Raw genomic sequence first — 22,123 nt, 5'->3', positions numbered from 1 at the left:
AGGCCCCCTGCAGGGCCATGCCTGGGGGCTTGGGCCTCACTGAAGAGCCTAACAATGTGCCTGGAAAGGTCTCCCCCCCAACCCCCCACCCCTTGCGGTAGGAAGTAGCCCGCGGAGGTGGAGGAGACAAAGCATCTCGTCAGGGACTCTCTGGTTGCATCGGCCATGGGGACTGGGCTGCTTGGCTCATCCTGGAGCAGGAACGTGGCCAGGAGGAGCGAGGGTCTCCTGACCCTGCCCCAGGAGACAAGACAGCTTGAGGTTTACATGGATACAACCAAGTGCCAACCTCACCCCACCTCCCCCACCCTTGCCTTGCCATCTTGCCTTGTTCAGGCACCTCTCAGGGGTGGGGGTGCAGGTGCTCTGTAGGGAGGCTTTTCTGGGGGCCAGGGGCTTGCTGCGTGTCCATCGGGGACTGGGCGGGCCCCCTACGATGGGCAGTGTCCGTGAGGACCCACATTCATTTCCTGGGGCTGCCGTAATGAAGGGCCATGCACCGGGGCCTAAACACAGGAATGTGTTCCCTCGTGGTCTGGGGGCCAGAGTCTCAGACCAGGGTGTCTGCAGGGCTGTGCTCTCTCTGAAGGCTGTGTGTGTGGGGGGGGGGGGGGGGGTCGTTGCTGCCTGGCCCCCTTCCTCGGCTTGTAGGCGCCTCGCCCCAGCCTCGGGGGTCACGTGGCCTCCTCGTGCATCTGTGTGTCTCCAGTTCCTTGTAAGGATGCCAGTCACGGGCTCAGAGCCCACCCTAATTCAGGGGGGCCTCATCTGAACTTGATGACACCTGCAAAACCCCTATTTCCAAAGAAGGTCACTTTCATGGGTACTGGGGGTTAGCACATCAGCATGTGTTTTCGGAGGACACGATTCCCCACACACGGGGACCTGGGAGGGAAGGGCTCGGCTTCTCTTTAATGATAACACAGGCTCTTATTTGTTTGCCCCCTACCCCTCCACCCCTGCACTGCCACATGCCATCCCTCTCCACCCGCTGCCCCCAGGACTTCCCTGGGGACTTGGCCTCCCGCCCTGACCTCCTCTCCTCCTCCAGCCACCCCACCAGGAGGTCACCTCCCCCAACCCCCACTGCTCAGCGGTCTTCACCGCCAGGTCTTCACCGCCACACGCTTGACCTCGGCTTGGCCACCCCCTTTCCCCAGCCCTGTCCCTTTCTGTACCACCCCCTCCCTGTCAGAGCCTGGAAGGAGAGCAGGCTGCAGGGTCCGAATTCCATGGATGGCGCAAGGGGGTGCTTGAACCTGGGGTGGTCACCACGCTCGTTTTGCTGGCTCCTTAAAGGGAAATGCAGATCAGACTGTGCATGAAGACCCTCTCTGCAGGGGGGGCTCGGGAAGGCCCTCACGGTGGAATGCAGGCTGGCGATGCACCCGGGTGGTCCCACCACCATCCCGTCGTTCCCAGTCATCCCGGTCTTCTAAGTGGTCCTCCCATCCTGGCTCTTAAGTATTCCATGTATCCTCCCCAGTGTACCCAAGGGGACGGTCCATCCCTCTCTGTGTGAGCCCCCCCACCCCCCTCCCCAGCTCCAGAGCCCCTGCTGGGGAGCCCACTCACCCCGCACTCCCCTCAGCTACAGTCATCCCCACACGATCCCTGGACATACTTTCGTTGCCTGTTCTCAATACAAAATGAATATATGTTCATGCTGATTTTTTTTTAATTCCAAGGAAAAAACAAAAGCTTAAAACCACCTATACTCTCACCATCCAGAAAAAAAACCACTTGTAACGTGTTGGTGTCTTTCCAGTGTTTTCTGTAGGTAAGTGCTGTGGTCTGAATGTTTGTGTGCCCCCCAAATTCACATCTTGAAATCCTGAAGTCCCGTGTGACATTAGGAGGCGGGGCACTTGGGAGGTGCTTGGGTGAGGAGGGTGGGGCCGAGGGCTCAGTGTCCTTCCTTATAAAAGGGACCCTGGAGAGCTCCCTCCTGCCTTCCCCAGTGCGGACACAGTGAGACCCGGTGCCCGCCCCCCCGGCCAACCAGGCACCCTGCAGAAGTGTGAGGGACACATTTCCATTGTTCACAAGCTCGCGGCCTGTGGTATTGGGGACTGAGCCAGTAAGTGTGCCTTGTGTTAACATGTAAGATGAAAGGGTAAGGTTTCGGGTCCTGCCCCCTTCACTGGGTAGCACAGCAGGACCATCCCTGCACCATCCCCGCATCTCCTGTGCGTCTGCAGCCTCAGCCCAAGGAGGCTGGGAGCCAGAGTGGGCGGCTACTGGGGGCACCGGGGTGGGCTTATGCTCCAGCATCACCCCCCCCACCCCGCGGTGACACATGTCGGTGACTGATCACTTCCGACCCAGGTGACCCTGGGTGCTTTGGAGGGAGCTCCTCATGCATCTCACCAGAAAGAAGCTGGCAGGAGGAGGCCACCATCCGTCTCATGGACGTGCCCCCTCCCTGCGCACAGGGCCCAAGGGTGCTTGCGGCCGCGGCAAGCAGACGTTCCTGGACCGGAAGCCCAAGAGTCGGGGCCGCGGGACTCTGAGGCTTTTGATGCCAAGCGCCCAACCCCTGAAGTCACCCTAAGGTCACAAATAGGACATAAAAAGAGGGAGAGAGAGAATAAGCGGGGAAGAGAGCTGGGGAAAGAGAAGATAGAGCGGCAGAGAAATGTATCGAGTCTGGAGGCAGAGGTGAAGGTGATGAGTGGGAAGAGGGGAAAGCGGTTCTCGGGGTAAAGGAAATGGACCACCGGCTAACCTGAACCTGAACCCTAACCCTAACCTGGCCTACGGAGTGCTGTCAGCTGCTGGGCGCCATTTTAAGACCACATGTAACAACTCACTTCACCTTCCCAACAGCCCTGTGAGTAGGAAAGGGAGGCACAGAGAGGTCAAGAGACTTGCCCAAGGTCACACGGCCAATAGTGACAGAGCTGGGACTCCAACCCAGGACGTCAGCCCCTGACCCCTCAGCTCGGTGTGGGGAGGATGGGAGGCTTACAAGTGCCTGACCCTCCCTCGCCTCCCTTCCTGGCTGGAGGGACAGAGGCCAGGAACTGCTTTAGGGCAGAGTCGGGGGCTGGTGAGGGGGGCACTTGCCACCACATGGTCAAGGCGGGCATCTCAGAGTGGACGTTCCTTAGAGCTGAAGTTTTATTTTTATTTTAAAGCGAACAGGGACTGTCTATGTCATGGAGCAGCAATATTTTGCAGCCTTTAAAGATAAAACAGAAGTCTTCCCAGACATGTTGACCTTCAGCGAGGGAACTTAGGGCCAAAGATGGCTTGGATGTGCCCCGAGCTTTCTCTGCTTCCGGCAGGGGTCCAGCGGAGTCACCGGGAGCTGTCCTCACTCAGGAGCCACCCGGTGGGTCGGGGCCTCTCCCAAGGCACCCTCGTGCCAGGCAGACTTGGCACCGAAACCAGGATTTTCTTTCTTCAAATATTCAGCGACTCCGTGCAGTCTCCTGAGGGCTTGGTGGGTGTCCGATGGGCCAAGAACGAGACGCCAGGCCCGAGCCTGGGCAGCCAGCACGTGGCTGGGCGGGGCAGGAGCACCTGCTCACCATTCCTCTGACCACCCCTCACCAGTTGACCTAGTACCGGGGAGGGCTGTCTTCTCTTACTTGACAAACGGGTTTTCGGGACTGTGGGTGGAGTGGGGAGAAGGTAGTCTGACCGGGCCTTTGCACACCAGATCATCTCTAATCCGGTGCATCGAGGGCAGGGGTGACCTCTGGGTGGCTGTGTGGCTCACTGAAACCAGGATGAGGTTCCTAATAACCCACCGCTGTGATGGGGGGCAGGATATGCCTCCCCACTTTGGCATACGGATGATTTTGAGCTTAAGGTGCTTGAAAACAGCGTGTAAAGACAGGCTCTCTTGAGTCCCCTTCCTTCCTAAAAGCAGGAGATGAAAGTCCCACGGGATGGTCCCTTCTCTGTGGCAGGAAGAAGGACGCATTCCCATCAGCAGAGGTAGGAAGTTCTATACAAACAGACCTTGCTAACGTAACTCCGACCTCCCTTTCCCTCCCCGTATACGGTAGCTATGTTCACATTCGCCTCTTTGCTCAACCAATTGCTTTAAATGCATGTAGGTGTTGCCCGTTCTTTGGGTCTTCATTTCCTTATGAAGGCTCCCATGCCCCATGAAACTTGCATTAAATGAGTGCATGTGGGCGCCTGGGTGGCTCAGTCAGTTAAGCGTCTGCCTTCGGCTCAGGTCATGATCCCAGGGTCCTGAGATCGAGCCCCACATCGGGCTCCTTGCTCATCAGGGAGCCTGCTTCTCCCTCTCCTCCCAGCTTGTGCTCGCTCTTGCTCTCTGTGGCTATCTTTGTCTCTCTCTCTCTCTCTTTTTTTAAAGATTTTATTTATTTATTTGACAGAGAGAGAGAGAGCACAAGTAGGCAGAGTGGCAGGCAGAGGGAGAGGGAGAAGCAGACTCCCCGCTGATCAGGGAGCCAGACGTGGGGCTCGATCCCAGGACCCCGGGATCATGACCTGAGCTGAAGGCAGCCACTTAACCGACTGAGCCACCCAGGCGCCTCTCTCTCTCTCTTAAAAAAAAAATTTTTTTTTAAATGACTGTGTGCTTTTCTCCTATTCGTCTGCCTTACATTGCTGAATTCTGGGGCCCAGCTGGAGATCCTGAGGGCGAGAGAAATTCCGGCCCCCCTACAGTTGTATGCCACCAGGCATGGACCCATGAGATGGACACTGTCCAGCGCCCTGGGGACTCCATGAGCCAGGGCTTACCTCTCTAGGGAGGTCCCCACTTGGAGGGTCTTGGGAAGCAGCTACATAAGGACCAGACCTGCTTCAGGGACAAGAGGCTCAGCCCTGCCGGTGCTGAGCCGTCCCCTGAGCCCTGTCTCCGCCGTCAGCTCGGTCTGCGAGGTTGCCGGCCCTCCCGGGCAGACACTGCACTTTGCAGTTCCTTGTGGTCCCCGTCACCCCTTCTGCAGACACCATGGGGGCTTCTTCAAAGAGTAGGACTGGCTCTAGTTTTTGTCTGTGGACCTCCACGTGTGCCTTGTATGCGGCTGGGGTTAATAAGCAAGGAATGACTTGAAGAGATTTGTTTGTTGACTGAATAAACAACTGTGCATGAAGAGGGTGTGGCTCTGTATCGTTAGCTATTGCTGTGTGACAGATTTACCCAGGATGCTCAGAACATTTATTATCTCACAGTTTCCTGGGGCGGGAATCCAGGAACAGCTTGGGAGAGTCCATGTCTCCAGAGCCCCTCCCAAGGTTGCAGCAAGGTCGGTTGGGGCCACGGGTTGTCCCAGGGTTCAGCCGGGCGTGTCTGCCTGCAAGCTCACTCAGCAGGTGTCAGCAGGATTCGGCTGCCTAAAGCCAGGCTGTCGGTCAGAGGCTTCCCTCAGGTCCTGGCACGACGGCTCGGGCCTCCCCAACCAGGGCTGCTCGCTTCATTGGAGCGTGCAGGCGGAGAAGGTGGTGGAGAAAGTCCCACAAGATGCAAGCCAGTCCTGAAACCTAATCGTGGAAGTGAGACTCCATCGCTCTTGTATTCTCTTCGTTAGAAGCAAGTCACTAGCACCAGCCCCCACTCAAGGGGGAGCGATGATGCAGGACGTGAACACCCCAGGGCAGCATCACCAATGGCCACCCTGCCCAGAGCCTGCCTGCTGCCCAGCCCTGAGCAATGGGGTGGAACTGACCGGAAGCAGCAGCGACAACAGATACTCACCACGGCTAATTACGTGTCCGCCCCAGGCCCAGGGCCTTACGTGAAATACCTCCAACCACGGAGGCCCATCCCCTTGCTGTCTTCCGCTATCATCTGATAACGTAGAGACTGAGGGGCGGCGAGTGACTTTCCCACGATGATTCACGAGGGACCGAGCCTGGTGCTCACCCTGATTGTCTTGGCTACATGGGTTCAATCTTACTGTGTCCTGATCTCAGCCTTTCTCAGCGTTGAATGATTTACTCTAAGCAGGCTTCCTGGAGGAGGTGGTACCAGCTGCAATCGTGAAGGAGGGAAAAGACTATGGCCTGATGACTTGGATGAAGGACGTTCTCACTGGGGAAATGCCAGATGCCAAGACTGGGCTCCCCTGACCTCAGCAGCAGGATTTCGGTGCTGGGATGAGGAGGCAAAAGCATGTCCTCGGGCTACTAATTCCACCGCACGTTCTAGAAGCTCTACTGTATGAAACATGCTTCTGCCCTAACACTCCTGAGAACACCCTGTCGCCACCAGCCAGGGTTTACTCTTGGCAAAAGGACACGCAGCCTGGGTTTACGGGTGACAGAACACCGAACCATGTCTGAGCTACTGTGACAACATGCCAGGGATCCTCTTGTCATGGGCCCTCCCAGAGGCATCACCGTGAGGTCCGCTGCTGGCTGGGCTCCTCTGTACACAGGCATGAGCCCCACAAAGGCAAGACCAAGAACCGCGCAAGGACGGGGAGGAAAGACGCTAACCCCACGAGGGGCCCTCCCGTCAGCCAGAGCGGCCTCGCCGCCGAAACTGCATTGTCACTTCCAGACATGTGAATGCCAGCATCCGCCCACCGGCCCCACATCAGTGAGTCCTTCTCCCCGCTGCGGACCCTTCCTGCCACTGTTGCGTGTTAAAGGGTCTGCACGCTGAGATGAACGAAGATCCCCTTAGAAGACAGACTGCTCTGGATCACAGGCAGGAACAACGAGACAGTGTTTGGGGTCAGGAAACCGTGAGGCTGACCTTGGCAGTGAAGGTCCCGTCTAGAGAGTTTTCTTCTGGGCTGCACATTTGGTGGGGCTCCGTGTGTGTGGCGGAGTGTCCTAACTCGGAGCCTGCAGGACGTGAGGGGGGTGAGCTCCCCAGAGCGGCTACAGGAGAGCACCACAGACGGCTGGCTGGAAGGCGCAGAAATGTACCCTCTCAGGGTTCTGGAGACTGAAATCCAAGATCAGTGTCATGGGGCTGGTGGGGGGACACTCTGTTCCTTGCCTCCTGCAGCTTTTGGTGGCCGCTGGAAATCCCTGGCTGGTGGCTGCTTCGCTCTGATCTCCGTCCCTGTGGTCACATGGCCTCCCCCATGTCCTCTGTGTGTGTGTGTGTGTGTGTGTGGGTGTGTGTGTGAGAGAAACCTCCCTCTGCCTTTCTTTCAGAAGGATGCTGAAAAGGCATTTAGGGCCTATCTGGATAATCCAAGACAATCTCCCCATCTCAAGATCTTTAACTTAATCACACCTGCAAGGTCCTTTTCCGCCTTATCATGACACATTCATAGGTTCCAGGAACTAGGACATGGGTCCCTTGAGGGGGGCACCGTCCAGCCTTCCCCAGACGGTGACTGCAGGGCGGAGGGCTGCCCTTGGTTGTGCTGCCAAGCTCGGGGCACCTCTGACCTCTGCCTCCCCACTCCAGGTAGGCACCTCGGGCCCCTCGACACCCACGGGAGAGCAGCTATGGATTGGCAGAGGTGAGGACACATGCTGGGATCCACAGAGGACCCCAGAGAGCACCCAGGTCCTCCCTTCCTCCTGGCATACTCCGTGCAGCACCAACACATCCACCGTGCCCACACCCACCCAGAACGAGCCAAGGCACAGAGAGTCTGGGCTGCCCTCCCAGAGCGCTCCATGTTCGGCTGCCCATGCATGGGAATCCAGCTTGGCACACTGACCCCGAGGCTCGGTGTGAGCTTGAGTCCTATCAGGACTGTGATTTCGGGCCCTTTGCATCCTGGGCCGGGTCCTGCTCTCCAGGCTGTGGTTCCTACAGTGGCCTACGAAAGCAGGTCAGCCAGGGCCTGAGGACATGGCCACGAGGGGCGGGCCCCGCAAGGCTCATGGTGCCGTCAGGCCCGCCGCCCTGGCGCAGGCCAGTCCCTCCCAGGCTGCTGCTTTCTCTTCCCCCAAAGCTGCTCGCCTGGGAGTTGTTCTTGTTTTTTAAGATTTTATTTATTTATTTATTTATTTCAGACAGAGAGAGAATGAGAGAGAGCATGAGCCAGGTGAGGGCTGGGGTAGAGGGAGAAGCAGACTCTCCGCCGAGCAGGGAGCCCGAGGCGGGACTCGATCCCCGGACCCTGGGATCATGACCTGAGCCGAAGGCAGACGCTCAACGACTGAGCCACCCAGGCGCCCCTGTCTGGGAATTGTTCCCACCCCAGCACACACTCCTGGGGGCCCATGGAGGGGGTCAAAACCCTGAGATCCAGCTACCCTGACTGCTTCCTCCACAGCCGGCCCCGCACACTGGAGAAATGACAGTGAAGGCAGGTAAGTCACAGGCGGCTGACACAGGCTCGTTGCTGCTAATAGGAGGGCCTCGTGGGGCTCGGTGACCCCCAGGCTGTGGTTTGGGAGGAAGGATGCTGCAGGAGCCCCGCCCCCACCCCATGGAGCTCCTGGAGGCACCGGCTTGCCCAGAGGGCAGGGGTCTGGGTTCCCACCAGCTAGTTAGGGGCTGCCACCGTCACAGACGCTGTCCCGCCTTTTCTCTTCTTTACCGTCCTTGTCGGTGCCCTAGGGCTGCCGTGGCAAAGCAGCACCAAGTAGGGGGCTTAGAACAACGGACATGCACTGTCTCACGGCTCTGGAGGCCAGAAGCCCCAGATCAAGGTGGCCTCAGGACCCCCTTGTAGGAGAGAGTCCTTCGGTGCCTCTTCCAGCCTCTGGTGGCAGCCGGCGGTCCCTGGTGTCCCTTAGCGTGTAGCTGCCTCGCTGACACCCTGTCCCCCTCTTCACGTGGCTTCTCTCTGCGTCGCTATCCGAACTGCTCTCTTCTTACCGGGGCACTTCCTGTGGGCCAGGCTCACCCAGTGTGACCTCACCTGCAAAGACCCTATTTCCAAATGAGGTCCCATTAACAGATACCAGGAGTTCAGCCTTCAACATACCCTCTTGGGGGGCGAGGGGACAATGTGAACAACAAGCCCCAAGGGTGAGCTCTGAGACAGAACCCCTAACAGCCCGGCAGGCTGACAGCGACAGCACGCGGTAAGAAGGGAGCTTGCGGCTCATTCTTTGGGGGCTTGGGGCGCAGCCCGTCGTGGCTCCTGTGGTTAAGGCATGAGCTCCTGCTTGTCAGCTCCAAGAAGCAGCACGAAAGCAAGGCGAGGATCTCACTGGGAAGGAAAGCAAGGTCTCAGCGGAGAAAACAAGGAAGGCACCTGAGCTGCTTTGGGGACCCCAGTCTGTCCTTGGGGTTTCAGTCGTTCGACTGCAAAGGCTAAAAATCACACCTTCCTATCTTCTTAGAACATCACGGAAATGATCAGAAACACCAGCCTTAGATTTGGGGAGAGCAGTTGTGAACTGAGATCTAATGGCAAGGTCAAACCGTTCTCCACGGGGCTTTTGCGGTGCTGGAAAGACGTCCCACCACCGAAGCCTGGGTCTGTCTTTTTTTTTTTTTTTTTAAGATTTTATTTATTTATTGGACAGAGAGAGACACAGCAAGAGAGGGAACACAAGCAGGGGGAGTGGGAGAGGGAGAAGCAGGCTTCCAGCGGAGCAGGGAGCCGGATGCAGGGCTCAATCCCAGGACCCTGGGATCATGACCTGAGCTGAAGGCAGACGCTCAATGACTGAGCCACCCAGGCGCCCCTGGGTCTGTCTTCATTAAGTTTTAGGCTTCCTCCCTATTTCAATACAGCTGATCATTTTAATTGTCGACAACCCATACTTGGAGGATAACGGCTAGCATAGTGATCCCTTTTAGTCAGTAAGTCTGTATCACAAACAAGGCTTGTGGAAAAAAAGCAGGAAACCAATTTAGACCAACAGCATGACCAGAACTTTGTAAGAGGGGCGCCTGGGTGGCTCAGTCAGTGAAGCATCTGCCTTCAGCTCAGGTCATGATCCTGGGGTCCTTGGATCAAGCCCCGCATCGGGCTCCCTGCTCAGCATGGAGTCTGCTTCTCCCTCTGCCCCTCCCCCGGCTTGTGTTGTCTCTCCCTGTCAAATACATAAAAAAATTTTTAAAAATAAAAAGAACTTTGTAAAAAGCACAAGCAAACTCCCTCCCACCGCAATACACACCACACAAAATACAGAGAAAGGATTTTCTTTTTAACGTACCAAAGTCTGAACAGTGGTTCTCTAGGAAGTGGAAATATGGGATGACTTCTTTCCCTTTCCTTTTTATAGGGATTTTGACCTGCAGCGTGGCAGGAATCCCTGAGGCTTGTCCTACAGCACTGAGCAAATATAACGCTTGCCCTCTCTTGAGTCTGGGACTGTGAGATTTTTGAAAGCACTCTGTCTCCTTTGGGTGAACAAGTGGGGTTTCTCTTTGTTTTTTGTTGATTGTTTTTTTTTTTGTTTTGGGGGGTTTTTGGTGCCAGTTTACTGTGGGAGGGGAGCAACTAGACTAACTTTCCCAAGGAAATACCTTAAAGTTTCCAAGATACTTGAGTCTCAGGGTAAGCAAATGCTTATCTAGGATTATTTGCCTGGTGATCCAAGTGGCTCTTTGAAAAGCCTTTCCCCCACTGTGTCAACAGTAACTCTTAGTTAAGATGTAAATTATTAACACGTTCTTCTAGAAGGAGATGCAGAATGCCCGTGAGTGCGATGTCAGTCGCCTACACCATCTTATTTTGTACTTGCTCAATATACTTACAAAGCATAAAGGCTCTAAATGTCAGGGGAACCAGGAAATGTCTCGTTTGCTCTGCAGCTTTACAGATTAGAAAGTAAATGGAATGGATCGTATTTCAAAGAGTTTTCTTAACGCCTATTGTCCACTTGCCCAAGGAATCCCTCCGGTTTGGGAAGAAAGGTTATTTCTGAGAATTGAAAAATCTGGCACCTGCTCGGGTGCCAGGCTTTTCCCAAAGCCCCCTTACTGCCCCTTGGTGACTTTATAGAACTCATTTTCCTTTAAGGAGGGCTGTCGCCTCCACGGTATGTGCGCTAATAATCAACCAGGGTCAAGTGTCAGGGGAGTGGGACAGAATAGTCCACGCACGTAATTGCCCTTCTCCGGTTGCTAGGCAGCACTTCCTTCACCAGAGATGGACAAAACAGGTTGGAGGAGATACCAGAAGAGAAGCCTTATTCCAGGTCAGCCCCACCGCCCGCTGGAAAGGGACAAGACAGAGGAGCCTCTCTCGAGGCCACCCACTCAAGAGCAGCGTTGTCTCCTTTCCTCCAGAGCCCTGCCTTCAATGGAATGGATCTGGACGCGCCTGGGCGCGGGGGGGTGGGGGGTAGGGGGGGTGTTACCAAGTGCACTCCCTGGGGGCACTCTGCCTGCCCGCTCTCTGTCTCATCAGCAGCCTCGCCTCGTTACCTCAGGACTGCCCCAGCGCCGAGTGTGGGGGCCCCTGGGCTCCATGTGTTTACTGGATACCAATGTGAGACGTGTCGCTCGGCCAAGGGGAGGCTCGCAGTCCGCAGGTTCGGTGACTGCTAGTTTCATATTGTCAGATGTTTGCAGTGGCTGTCAGCGGGGTGGGATGCTCCTGCAGCCCCCTCTGGAGGCTTCTACAGTCAATTCATTCATTGTCTCCAAGAGCCCCCTGAGCAGGAGTTCTCAGTGGGGACCAGGGCTGGTTGTAGACACGTGGTCAGCTGTGCACTGACTATAGCCTTGGGCATCCAGTCTTTCAGAGCCCACTGACTCTTCCTTTAAAAAGTGGATATTTCTCCCAGGAATCAGCCCAACAGAAACGCTTGCACAAAGATATACGTGTTCATGATCACACTGTTTGTGACAGCAACAGTAACAACAAAAGACACAAGATGAAGACCATTAATAGAGGAACAATGTTATTTCAGCATCTCTGTGTATGGAAATACCACACGGGCACTAACGAGAACAGGGTAGATCTATGTGTGTGGTCATGGAAGAAGTGTCCTTGATGTTTTACCCAGAGGATCAAACTGATGAAGGATAAGCACCTTACAAAACTCTGTGTGTGGATAGACACATATCTTTTATATTTATGTAATGTATACACCGCTAGCATTTATAGGAGTTTGAAACACTAACCTATAAACAGTGGAAAACTAATACTTACTTCAGTGGGATTCCTGTTGTGTCCCCTTTGGGAACAGTCCTCCTTTGGGAACCAGGACCTCTAAACCCATGGAGCTCACAGTGGTGGGGGTCGGCATACACAAATTCCCCAAGTGGGTCGCTGGGTGAAATGGTAAGTAGGGATCCTCCTGGTTTCCATCCCTTGGTTTCCAGACTCATGCTTTCTATTATGGACTCAATACCATATAAAGGCCACTGATGAGGGTGCCTGGGTAGCTCAGTCGTTAAGCGTCTGCCTTCAGCTCAGGTCATGATCCCGGGGTCCTGGGATCGAGCCCCGTATCGGGCTCCCTGCTCAGCCAGAAGCCTACTTCTCCCTCTCCCACTCGCCCTGCTTGTGTTCCGGCTCTCACTCTCTCTCTCTCTCAAATAAATAAAATCTTAAAAAAAAAAAAAAAGGCCACTGATGTGGCGTGTCTGACGGTGCTCTAGAGGATGGTGCACCCTCCTCATGAGATGTCACCTCTAAACTGGCCTTCAACAGGCTTCTATTCCTGGAAGGCTGGGTGCTCAGGTAACTACATAGGTTATTCCTGGAAGGCTGGGTGCAGCAGGTAACTACATAGGTCTCAGTAAAGAGCATAGCCCCCTCTCCTCACCCCACGGCTCCTGCACTCATGCGCCCTCTGTGCTGGTAATAGAGACTGGCTAGCCACGGCTGGTCATGTAGTTTTGTCTACCTGACCGTGTAGCACCTCTTCACGGGGGCTGTTCTCTGAGTCGTGGTAGTCTGGTCCAGCATGCGAGAAGCTGGAAGTCACCACTCTGTCCTAACAACAAGTAAATAGCAGAAGAAATTGAAAAATCAATGGTTCTTCTTAGATCTGTAAGAGAAGTGAGGTCACAGGGCAAACCACTGCCCCCCCCCGCCCCACCGCAAAGTGGAGGCACCTATAGGCAAATACGGAGAACCACAACTTGCTGGGGCTGGGGCCAGGGCAGGGAAACCCGGACAATAATTCACAAGTTGCTAGAGGCTCAACGTAGACAAACCTGAGAGATTAAAAACTTCAGGGGACCCAGTCATGGGTGGGGGGGCTCCTGCACTTTTGTGAGTTTTACCTCCAAAACTCTTGGTGGTGGAGGAAAATCCCCTCATGCTTCTGGCGGGGTGAGGGGTAAAGGAACTGTCTTGAAATACAGCAGAGCATTCTTAACAAGCCTCCCTCAGAAAAAACTATTAACCAGAGCTTAACCATCGAGGGATTTATCAGCCTAACTGACCCACGGGAAGGAAAATACCCAACTCAGCCCCTCTAGCTATCCTCTCTCACGTAAGGGGGAAAGACTGAGAAACTCTTGAGAAGGCACAGGCTCACTGGAAGCATGAGCCCTGATCACAGGACTACAGAATGCATCTCCTCCCCCGACCCCCCCACAACACCTCACCACCACGGTACTAAAGGTTATTTACAGCAGTTTTTTCTACCTAGGGCATCATGTCTGGCTATGGAGAAAAAAATCACAAGGCAAAAGGCTAAAGAACACATTTGCAGACAGAGAACACAACAGAGCCAGACATGGCCGACATGATGGAATTATCAGCCGGGAATTCAGAACAACTCTCACTAATATGCCAGAGGCTCTGATGGGTAAAGCAGACAGCATGCAAGAACAGATGGGCAAACGTAAACAGAGAGATGGAAATCCTAAGAAAGCACCAGAAAAAAACACTAGAGACAAAAACACTGTAACAGAAATGAAGAATGCATTTGATGGGCTTCCTAGTGGACTGGACATGGCTGAGAAAGCATCTCTGAGCTGGAGGATATATCAACAGAAACCGGCAAAACTGCAACACAAAGGGAACAAAGACAAAAACCAGAGCAGAACGCCCAAAGACTGTGGGACGACACAGAAGGTATGACCTCTGTGAAGTGGGAACAGCAGAGGAGAAGCGAGAGAGAAAGCAGCGGAAGACATACCTGAAGCAATAATGACTGAGAATCCCCTAAACTACCATCAGACAGCAAACCACCTCCCCAGGAAGCTCAGAGAACACCAAGCAGCGTAAGTGCGAAAATCAACTACACCTGCGAACATCATTTCCAAACTGCAGAAAATCAGAGATAAAGAAAAAAATCCTGAATGAAGCCAAAGGAAAAAAAACGCCTACCTAAATGGGACCACAGACAAGAATTACACCAGCTTCTCCTCAGAGAGGAGAGCGAAATATTTAATGTGTTGAGAGGGAAAAAGCTGTTGCCCAAGAATCCTATACCCTGCAAAATTATCCTTCAAAAGTGGAGGGAAAATAAAGACTTTCTGAGACAAATAAGTATTGAGGGAAATTTCTGCCAGTAAACCTGCTTTGCAAGAAGATCCTTAGAGAAAAAAAACGTAATATAAGTCAGAAACTTCGATCTATATAAACTAAGGAAGCACAATGAAGAAGGAGTAAGTGGAGGTAAAATAATAACTTTTATTTTTCTTATTTTTAGTTGATTTGGCATAATGGTTTGTTCAAAATGATAATACCAACAATATATTTGATTATGCTTATGCATATACTATATACATAAACATAAGCATACACATCATGCTTATATACATATGTAGTATATAAGCATATATAGAAACACACTTATATGAAATAATTATGGTTTTATATTTAAAGTGGGATTTCTGAAAAAAAATAAAGTGGAATTTCTGGTAGATAGCAGACAGTTGGTCTTGCTTTTTTATCCAATTTAAAAATCTGTCTTTTGATTTTGGTGTTTAGACCTTTTACATTTAATGGGAGTTGTTGATATACTGAGGTGTAAAATACCATCTTGCTGGTTGTGTTCAATTTGTGCATACGTTCTTTTTTTCTCTTTCTCTTCTTTTCAGGTTTACCATTTTTAATTATCCCGTTTCATCTCTACTTTTGGCCTCATCAGTTACACATCTTTTCGAAGTGGATTGGTGGAGAGTTTATAATTTACACCTTTAGTAGAACACGATCTACCTCCAAATGCTATTATGCCGTTCCTCTGTGGTGTTGGGACTCTGTAGCAGTGTACTTCCACGTCACATCGTCTGAGGGGCTGCTGTCTCCTTTACCTCTACACGTGTGAAGAACCCCCAGTGCATTGCGACGGTGTCTGCTCTAGACAGTCGATTATCTTGTAAAGCTTTTTATATTGAGCTTCTCTCTAGAATCATTTCTAGAGCCATTTTTTCCCTTGCATACATCAGGTTTCTCTCTGCTCTCCCAATCACTGGCTTGAAGAAATTTTCTTAATATTTCTGGTAGTGCGTGTCTGTGGTTGGTTAATCTCTCTCCGTTTTTGTTTATCTGAGCAAGTGTTTATTTCACTTTAACTTTAACTTTTTTTTTTTTAATTTTATTTATTTGAGAGAGAAAGAGAATGAGCAAGAGAGCACAAGCTTGGGGGAGGGGGGTGAGAGGCAGAGGGAGAAGCAGGCTCCCTGCTGAGCAAGGAGCCCAATGCAAGGCTCCATCCCAAGACCTTGGGATCATGACCTGAGCCGAAGACAGATGCTTAATGGACTGAGCCACCCAGGTGCCCCTTACTTTAATTTTTAAAGATGCTTTCTTAAAACCTTCTTAGGATTGACAGATTTTTCTTTTAGTATCTTAAAGATGTCTTTCCATTGTCTTTTGAATTGTATGCTTTCTAATTAGACTCTGAAGAAATTCTCATCTTTGTTATGGATGGAGCATGTCTTTTTCATGCAGATACCTTCAAGATTTCCTCTTCTCTCTTTTTTTTTTTTAAAGATTTTATTTATTTATTTGAGAGAAAGAATGAGAGAGAGAGAGCACATGGGGGGGGTCAGAGGGAGAAGCAGACCCCCTGCTGAGCAAGGAGCCTGATATGGGACTCGATCCTGGGACTCCAGGATCATGACCTGAGCCGAAGGCAGTCACTTAACCAACTGAGCCACCCAGGCGCCCCTCTTTTGGTTTTATAGTCAGATTTTAATGATGTATCCAGGTCATTATTTTTTGTAGGAGTCAGGGGCTGATTTATCCTACTGGAGGTGCTCTGAGCTTCTTGGATCTATCATTTTATGTCTTTCATTATTTTTAGAAAGTTCATAAATTTTAAGAAATTAAATATTTCTTCTGCCTTATTCTCTTTCTCCTGTTTTTCTGGGACCTTAATTACATGCATTAGTGATGATTTAATATTGTCCTAGAGCTCTTTGAGGTTTTATTCTTGTTTTTTCCTCTACTATTTTTCTCCTTGGGTTTTAATATGGGCTATATCTATTTGCTTATCTTTAAATTTAATGATTCCACACTTGGCTGTGTCAAGTCTACTGATGAGCCCATTGAAGGGATTTATTTTTGATATTGTATTTTGATTTTTACATAATCTTTTTGACTCTTTCTTATAGTACCCATCTCTCTGCTGAAATTCTCCATCTGTTCTTACATGTAGTCTATGTTTTACCCTTGATGATTTAACTTATTAATCTTAGTTATTTTATTTGTTTATTCATTTGAAGCCTTACATCCCCCACATGATTCAATGCTTTAGTCCATTCTGAATGTAACTGTTATTCTAAATTTAACATTTATCATTCCTATGCTTTTATTTATGAATTTACCACACATGTCCCCCCAATCATTTGGCACATCTCTTAACTTCTCTTACATATTTGCTACTTTTTAAACTCTTTGGGGCATTTAGGATATTTTCTTTGGATCTGCCTTCTGATTTCTCTAATTCTCTCTTCTGCTGTGTCTAATATTCTCTTTAAGTTTTCAACTAAATTTTTAATTTTTATTACTTGATTTTTTTTATTTCTAGGAGTTTTCATTGTTTCCCTCAAGTCTGTTTGTTTCTTCTATTTTAATAGATTCTTGCTCTGTTCTCATATTTATAGTTCTGTCTTTTATTTCTTTAAACATATTAACTTGGTGTTTTTCTTTTATAGGAATGCTGTACATTACATTCCCCAACTCATTTGTCTTATAACTGGAAGTTTGTAAGTTTTGACCACCTTCACCCATTTCACCCACCCCCTGCCCCCACCTCTGGAATTATTATTATTATTATCATTAATATTATTTTGATTCCACATATAAGTGAGATCATAGAGTACAGTTGACCCTTGAACAACATGAGCTTGAATTGCATGGATTTTTTTAAAAAAATACAGTACAGTAATGTAAATGTATTTTCTCTTCCTCATGGTTTTTAAATAACATTTTTTCTCTAGCTTACTTTATTGTATGACTACAGCATATAATACATTAACATACAACATATATGTTAATTGACTATGTTATCAGTAATGATTCTGGTCAACAGTAGGCTATTAGTAGTTAAGCTTTTGGGGAGTCAAAAGTTATATGTGAATTTCTGACTTGCAGGGGGTCAGTGCTCCTAACCCCCACATTGTTCAAGGTCAACTGTATTTGCCTTTCTCTGTCTGACTTATTTCACTCATCATAGTTATTTTACTGTTTCTGTCTGATAGCTCTAACATCTGGGTCATTTTTGAGTTCAGTTTTGTTGAGCTTTGAGTCTAGCTTTGTCCCTTGTCAATAGATTGATCTTTTTTCCTTGCTTTTTTCTATGTCTTCTAATTTTTTATTGAATATCAGATATCATGTATTGATTGAAATGGACATAAACAGTGTTTCCTCTGGGAAATGGGTGAGTCTCTTCTGTCAGGTCATCATTGTGGTAGGGGAAGTTTGGATCAACCTACTCAGATGTTGACCCTGGTTTGGGTTTTGTTGTTATTGTGATGACCTCCAAGGTACCTAAGACTTTGGATTCCCTTGTGGTGGGTTTCCAGGCATGTACTTCAGGCCAGGGCTAGAGACACAGTGCTCTTGCTCTGCCCTAAGTTTTCAGCTCTCTCTGTGTGCCTGGTACACGGAGGGGACCTCTACACGGGCCTGCCTCCCCCAGGGATTGCCACTGCTCCTGCAGGTGTACCAGTCAGGCTGAGGTGGGAACAGGAAGACTCTGTTGTCCTGGCCCTGGGTCAGTCTTATTTTTTTATTTTTTATTTTTTAAATATATTTTATTTATTTATTTGAGAGAGAGAGAGCACGTGCAAGCGAGAGAGCACAAGCAGGGGGAGCAGCAGAGGGAGAGGGAGAAGCAGACTCCCCATTGAACAAGGAGCCTTGTGTAGAGCTTGATCCCAGGACCCTGAGATCATGACCTGAGCTGAAGGCAGACGCTTCACCTACTGAGCCACCCAGGTGCCCTGGCCCTGGGTCAGTCTTGAGCAGGGCCTATGTGCCTGGGTCTTGGAGGGTGAGGCTTTCTCACTTCCTGCTACTCTTCCTGGCAATGGCCAGACTCCACTTTGTAGTTGGGGTGGGTTTGTGTGAGCTTTCCCTGCCCTCCCTGTCATAGCGCTCCAATTCCCATCCCCTATTCAGTGCGGGTAGTTTTTCCTCTGCCCTTCCCCAACTACAAATGAGTCTCAGGTGGTGGATGTGGGGAGGGAACCTTCCCCCTGCACCCTCCAAGGACCCCTCACCTCCAGCTGAGCAATTGGAGAGAGGGCTCTTTGAGGAGGGGCTGCTCTGCTTATGGCTGCATATGTCTTCAAGAAAAGAACTTAAAAATACATGAAGATAAACCAGAAGGACAAGCTGTATCAGGAAAGCATGGTTTATTTGGCTCACACAGGGTTGGTTCCCTGCTGGAGACAGAGGACCCCGGAAACCAGGGCCTCCCAGAGGGTACAGGCAGGGTCACAGAGGGTTCCAGATCATCCTGCTACATCCTTGCCACAGACTTCAGAGGGTCCGTTGGGCATGTTCTTCATCTGCCCTGTGCAGAACCTGGAGGCCACTGAAGACTTGTTCCAGGAGGGGAGCACGTGTGGCCCCCTGTGCCCTGGGAGCAGCTGGGTGGGAGGCTCATGGTCAGAAGCAGGACGGGGTGCTACAAGAGATGGGTCTGCAGAGCAGGGTGGGGTGGGAGGGCTGGCAGCCCCCGGAGGACTGGCAGGAGGGGGCCATGAACACGAGGGGCTTGTAGCTCACGGGCAGGCAAACAGAGGACTGGCAGGAGGGGACCACATACACGGCGGGCTTGCAGCTCACAGGCATGGACACGGCGGGCTGGCAGCTCACGGGCATGGACACAGCGGGCTGGCAGCTCACGGGCACGTAGCAGTACGCCTGGCAGGAGCTGGGGGTGCAGCAGGACGCCTGGCAGCCCGTGGAGCAGCTGGTGAAGCTCATGGTGGCGTGGGGCTGGAGTGGAGTCAGGGAGGAGGGCGGTGATGTCTGGAGGCTCCTTCCCCGGGCAGCCTTTATACCCGGGCTCTAGGCGTCCGGGCAACACAGAAGCACAACTTGTTGACTTCCTCATAGTTGTTTCCACCATGTTTCCCCCAACATCTGTGGGACGCACTCTCCTGTGTTATGCTCCACTATAACACATTTAGCTTAGAGGCCAATTTCTTCTTCTGTAAACAGGATCTTCTGGTTTGCCTGTGCGTGGGGTTCGTGCTATTTCTCCAGGCCAGTAATGTGCACATAACATCACGCTCCACTCAGGACCGCGTCCTTTATTCCTTTTTGTCTCATGCCCTTCAGTGGTGACTTCGAGGCAGTGATGCATTTTGAGCTTTTATTTTGTATAGGAAAGCATTAAACTAGCGATCTGTAAACTGGGAAGCAGGGAAGTCTGTGGGACAAACCTGGCTTGCTTCTTGTTTTGTAAATAAAGTTTTATTGGAAACAGCCATGCTCATTTGCTTACGTATTGTCTAGGGCTTGCACTATAATGCAGAGTGGTTATGAGAGAGACCATGCCCCTGCAAAGCCTGAAATATTTAATATTTTCCCTTTATAGAAAGGTGACCAACTTCTGCCTCCTAGTAATCTATACAATAATGGATTTGTTCATGCAACAAATATATATTGTGTGTTGGCTACAGAGACATCCTAGGCTCGTGAGCCTTGTGGGGCAATGAATAAACGAGAGCATGAAAGTTAATGCATGAAATGATTCCAGAGCAGTCTGAGTCCCGGAAAGGAAAACAGGTTCAGCAGGTAGAGAGGAATAGGGGTGCTGGCGAGTGGTTTGGGGACCTCTGTGTGGAGGCGATGCTGAGCTGGCATGTGGGTGACATGGATGGGGCAGGGGTGGTGTTCCAAGCAGAAGCAGCCATGGGGGCGTGAGGACACTGCTGCAGAAATGGGCATGTTCCTGGAACAGTGGGAAATCCTGCAGTGTGGGCGCTGGGCCGCAGGTGCAGGTGGTCAAGTGCAGACCACACAGCTTGAGTCCAAGCATCACAGTCCTGGGCCGACAGAATAAGAAAGACTGTCAATACGAAGACACATCAGTAGGAATTACCCAATCTGAAAAAGAGAGAACAAAATTAAGAATCATGAAGAGGGTCTATGGACAATATCAAGAAGTCTAATAATAAGCAATTTTAACCCAAGGAGGAGAAGAGAATGATATTGAAGCATAAAAAATGGACAAAATTCCCAATTTTTTTAAAGTAGGCTCCATGCCCAGCGTGGAGCCCAGTTCAGGGCTTGAACTCACTACCCTGAGATCAAGACCTGAGCTGAGATCAAGAGTTGGATGCCCAGCCAACTGGGCCACTCAGGCACACCCCCCAAATTTGTTTTTTTAATTCTAACTTACAGACCCAAGAGTCTCAGAAAACCCCTAAAGCCCCAGCATAATTTGGCACAATGGTAAAGACCACAGACTCCAGAGTGAAACTGAGCAGCTTCAATTTCTGCTTCTTCACCCCAGTGGTGCGAGCACACAAACATCATGGAATCTAACTGCGCCTCCATGTAAGAGGGGTATCACCTACCCCTTGGATGGCGGCAAGGATTGGTGACTAGTCAGTGATGAGCTGATCCAGGTAAAAGGCTTAGCACGGTGCCGGGCACAAAGCTGGGACTGGATGACATGGTGGATGACATGGCCACGGCTGTCCCCAGTGAGGAGCCCAGCTGCTTGGCTCTGGTCCATTGGGAAGACCTTCTGGATCACGGAGTTTCCAAATCAAAACGGGGGACCCCTGGTCTGGCGAGCAGGATGGTGCTTATGTGGACAGAGGACAGGGTATGTAAGCTGGGGGAGGACCTTGAACATCCTGATGTGGGGTCTCCTATCCCCCGCTGATGGTCCTTCACCATCCAACCTGGGCTCTGAGTCCAGAAATCACAGGCCTGCTGGGTCACACTGAGCCTCCAGCTGTTGCAGTTTCCTGAACCGAGTCACTTCCCCCAGAAACTCCAGGAAGAGACGCACAGAGGAGGAGGAGGAGGAGGAGGCAAACAATCAGGCAACCAGGAGGAAGGCACCTGTGTGGCTTGTTGCCAGGATGCCACAGCCCGGGTATAAAGGCTGCCTGGGGAAGGAACCTCCAGACCAGCCCTGTCCTCCACCCTGACTCCACTCCAGCCCCACACCGCCATGTACTTCACCAGCTGCTCCACGGGCTGCCAGCCGGCCAGCTGCACCCCCAGCTCCTGCCAGACATCCTGCTGCGTGCCCGTGAGCTGCCAGACGTCCTGCTGTACCCCCAGCTCCTGCCAGACGTCCTGCTACGTGCCCAGTCCCTGCCAGGTGACCTGCTGCGTGCCTGTGAGCTGCCAGACGTCCTGCTGCACCCCCAGCCCCTGCCAGATGTCCTGCTGTGTGCCCAGCTCCTGCCAGACGTCCTGCTGCGTGCCCATGAGCTACAAGCCTGCTGTGTGCCTGCCCGTGAGCTGCAAGCCAGTTGTGTGCCTTCCCGTGAGCTACAAGCCCATTGTGTATGTGGCCCCCTCCTGCCAGTCCTCAGGGGGCTGCCAGCCCTCCTGCCCCACCCTGGTCTGCAGGCCTGTCCCCTGCGGCACCCCTAATTGCAGCTGAGCCCATGGCCTCCTAGGACCCCTCCTCTGTGCGGTCAGAAGTGGCTGCTCTCCGAACTCCTACCAGGCGGCCCAGACATCATCCACTTCAGACCTTCTGGACCCGGCTGACCATCTTACAGCTAACCAGGCAGAGAGTCACCCCCAGTGTCCCTGGCCCTGGCCTGGGCCATTCACCCAGCACCCACCTGGCTGGTGCGGAGTGCCCAGGCTCGCAGCCACCAACACAAAGGTCTAATAAATCCCAGAGTGCATTCGAAGTCCCCCCGAGTGTGTGTGGTGTCCCTTAGCGCCTTTCCCTAAACTGCTTC

The 22,123-nt window shown here is 51.6% G+C and overlaps 2 protein-coding genes across 3 annotated transcripts; one reads left to right on the top strand and one right to left on the bottom strand.

Annotated features, from left to right (window-relative positions):
* Window positions 1-18,842: 18,842 nt before the first annotated feature.
* Window positions 18,843-19,163, bottom strand: LOC118026130 (keratin-associated protein 12-1-like). The gene has a single exon (XM_035028853.1). The coding sequence runs from the start codon at window positions 19,161-19,163 to the stop codon at window positions 18,843-18,845; it is 321 nt and encodes a 106-aa protein (XP_034884744.1).
* A 1,523-nt stretch (window positions 19,164-20,686) lies between these two features.
* On the top strand, window positions 20,687-21,885 carry LOC118026121 (keratin-associated protein 12-1-like). Of its 2 annotated transcripts, XM_035028846.1 has the most exons (2): window positions 20,687-21,408; window positions 21,556-21,885. In XM_035028846.1, the coding sequence occupies exons 1-2, from the start codon at window positions 21,373-21,375 to the stop codon at window positions 21,811-21,813; spliced, it is 294 nt and encodes a 97-aa protein (XP_034884737.1). In that variant the 5' UTR covers window positions 20,687-21,372; the 3' UTR covers window positions 21,814-21,885. The 2 variants fall into 2 exon arrangements, with proteins under 2 accessions (XP_034884737.1, XP_034884736.1); XM_035028845.1 differs by having other exon boundaries at window positions 20,687-21,885.
* The last annotated feature ends 238 nt before the right edge of the window (window positions 21,886-22,123 follow it).

This window comes from Mirounga leonina, unplaced genomic scaffold (assembly GCF_011800145.1).
Source record: "Mirounga leonina isolate KUSES-001 unplaced genomic scaffold, KU_Mleo_1.0 Mir_205, whole genome shotgun sequence".
NCBI lineage: Eukaryota > Metazoa > Chordata > Mammalia > Carnivora > Phocidae > Mirounga > Mirounga leonina.
Note: the sequence above shows the minus strand (reverse complement) of the source record. Positions and strands in the feature narration are given on the sequence as shown.

What these genes read in the sequence shown, in the direction of transcription:
- LOC118026121 (XM_035028845.1), top strand. Translation starts at nt 21,373, where the DNA reads ATGTACTTCACCAGCTGCTCCACGGGCTGCCAGCCGGCCAGCTGCACC.
- LOC118026130 (XM_035028853.1), bottom strand. Translation starts at nt 19,163, where the DNA reads ATGAGCTTCACCAGCTGCTCCACGGGCTGCCAGGCGTCCTGCTGCACC.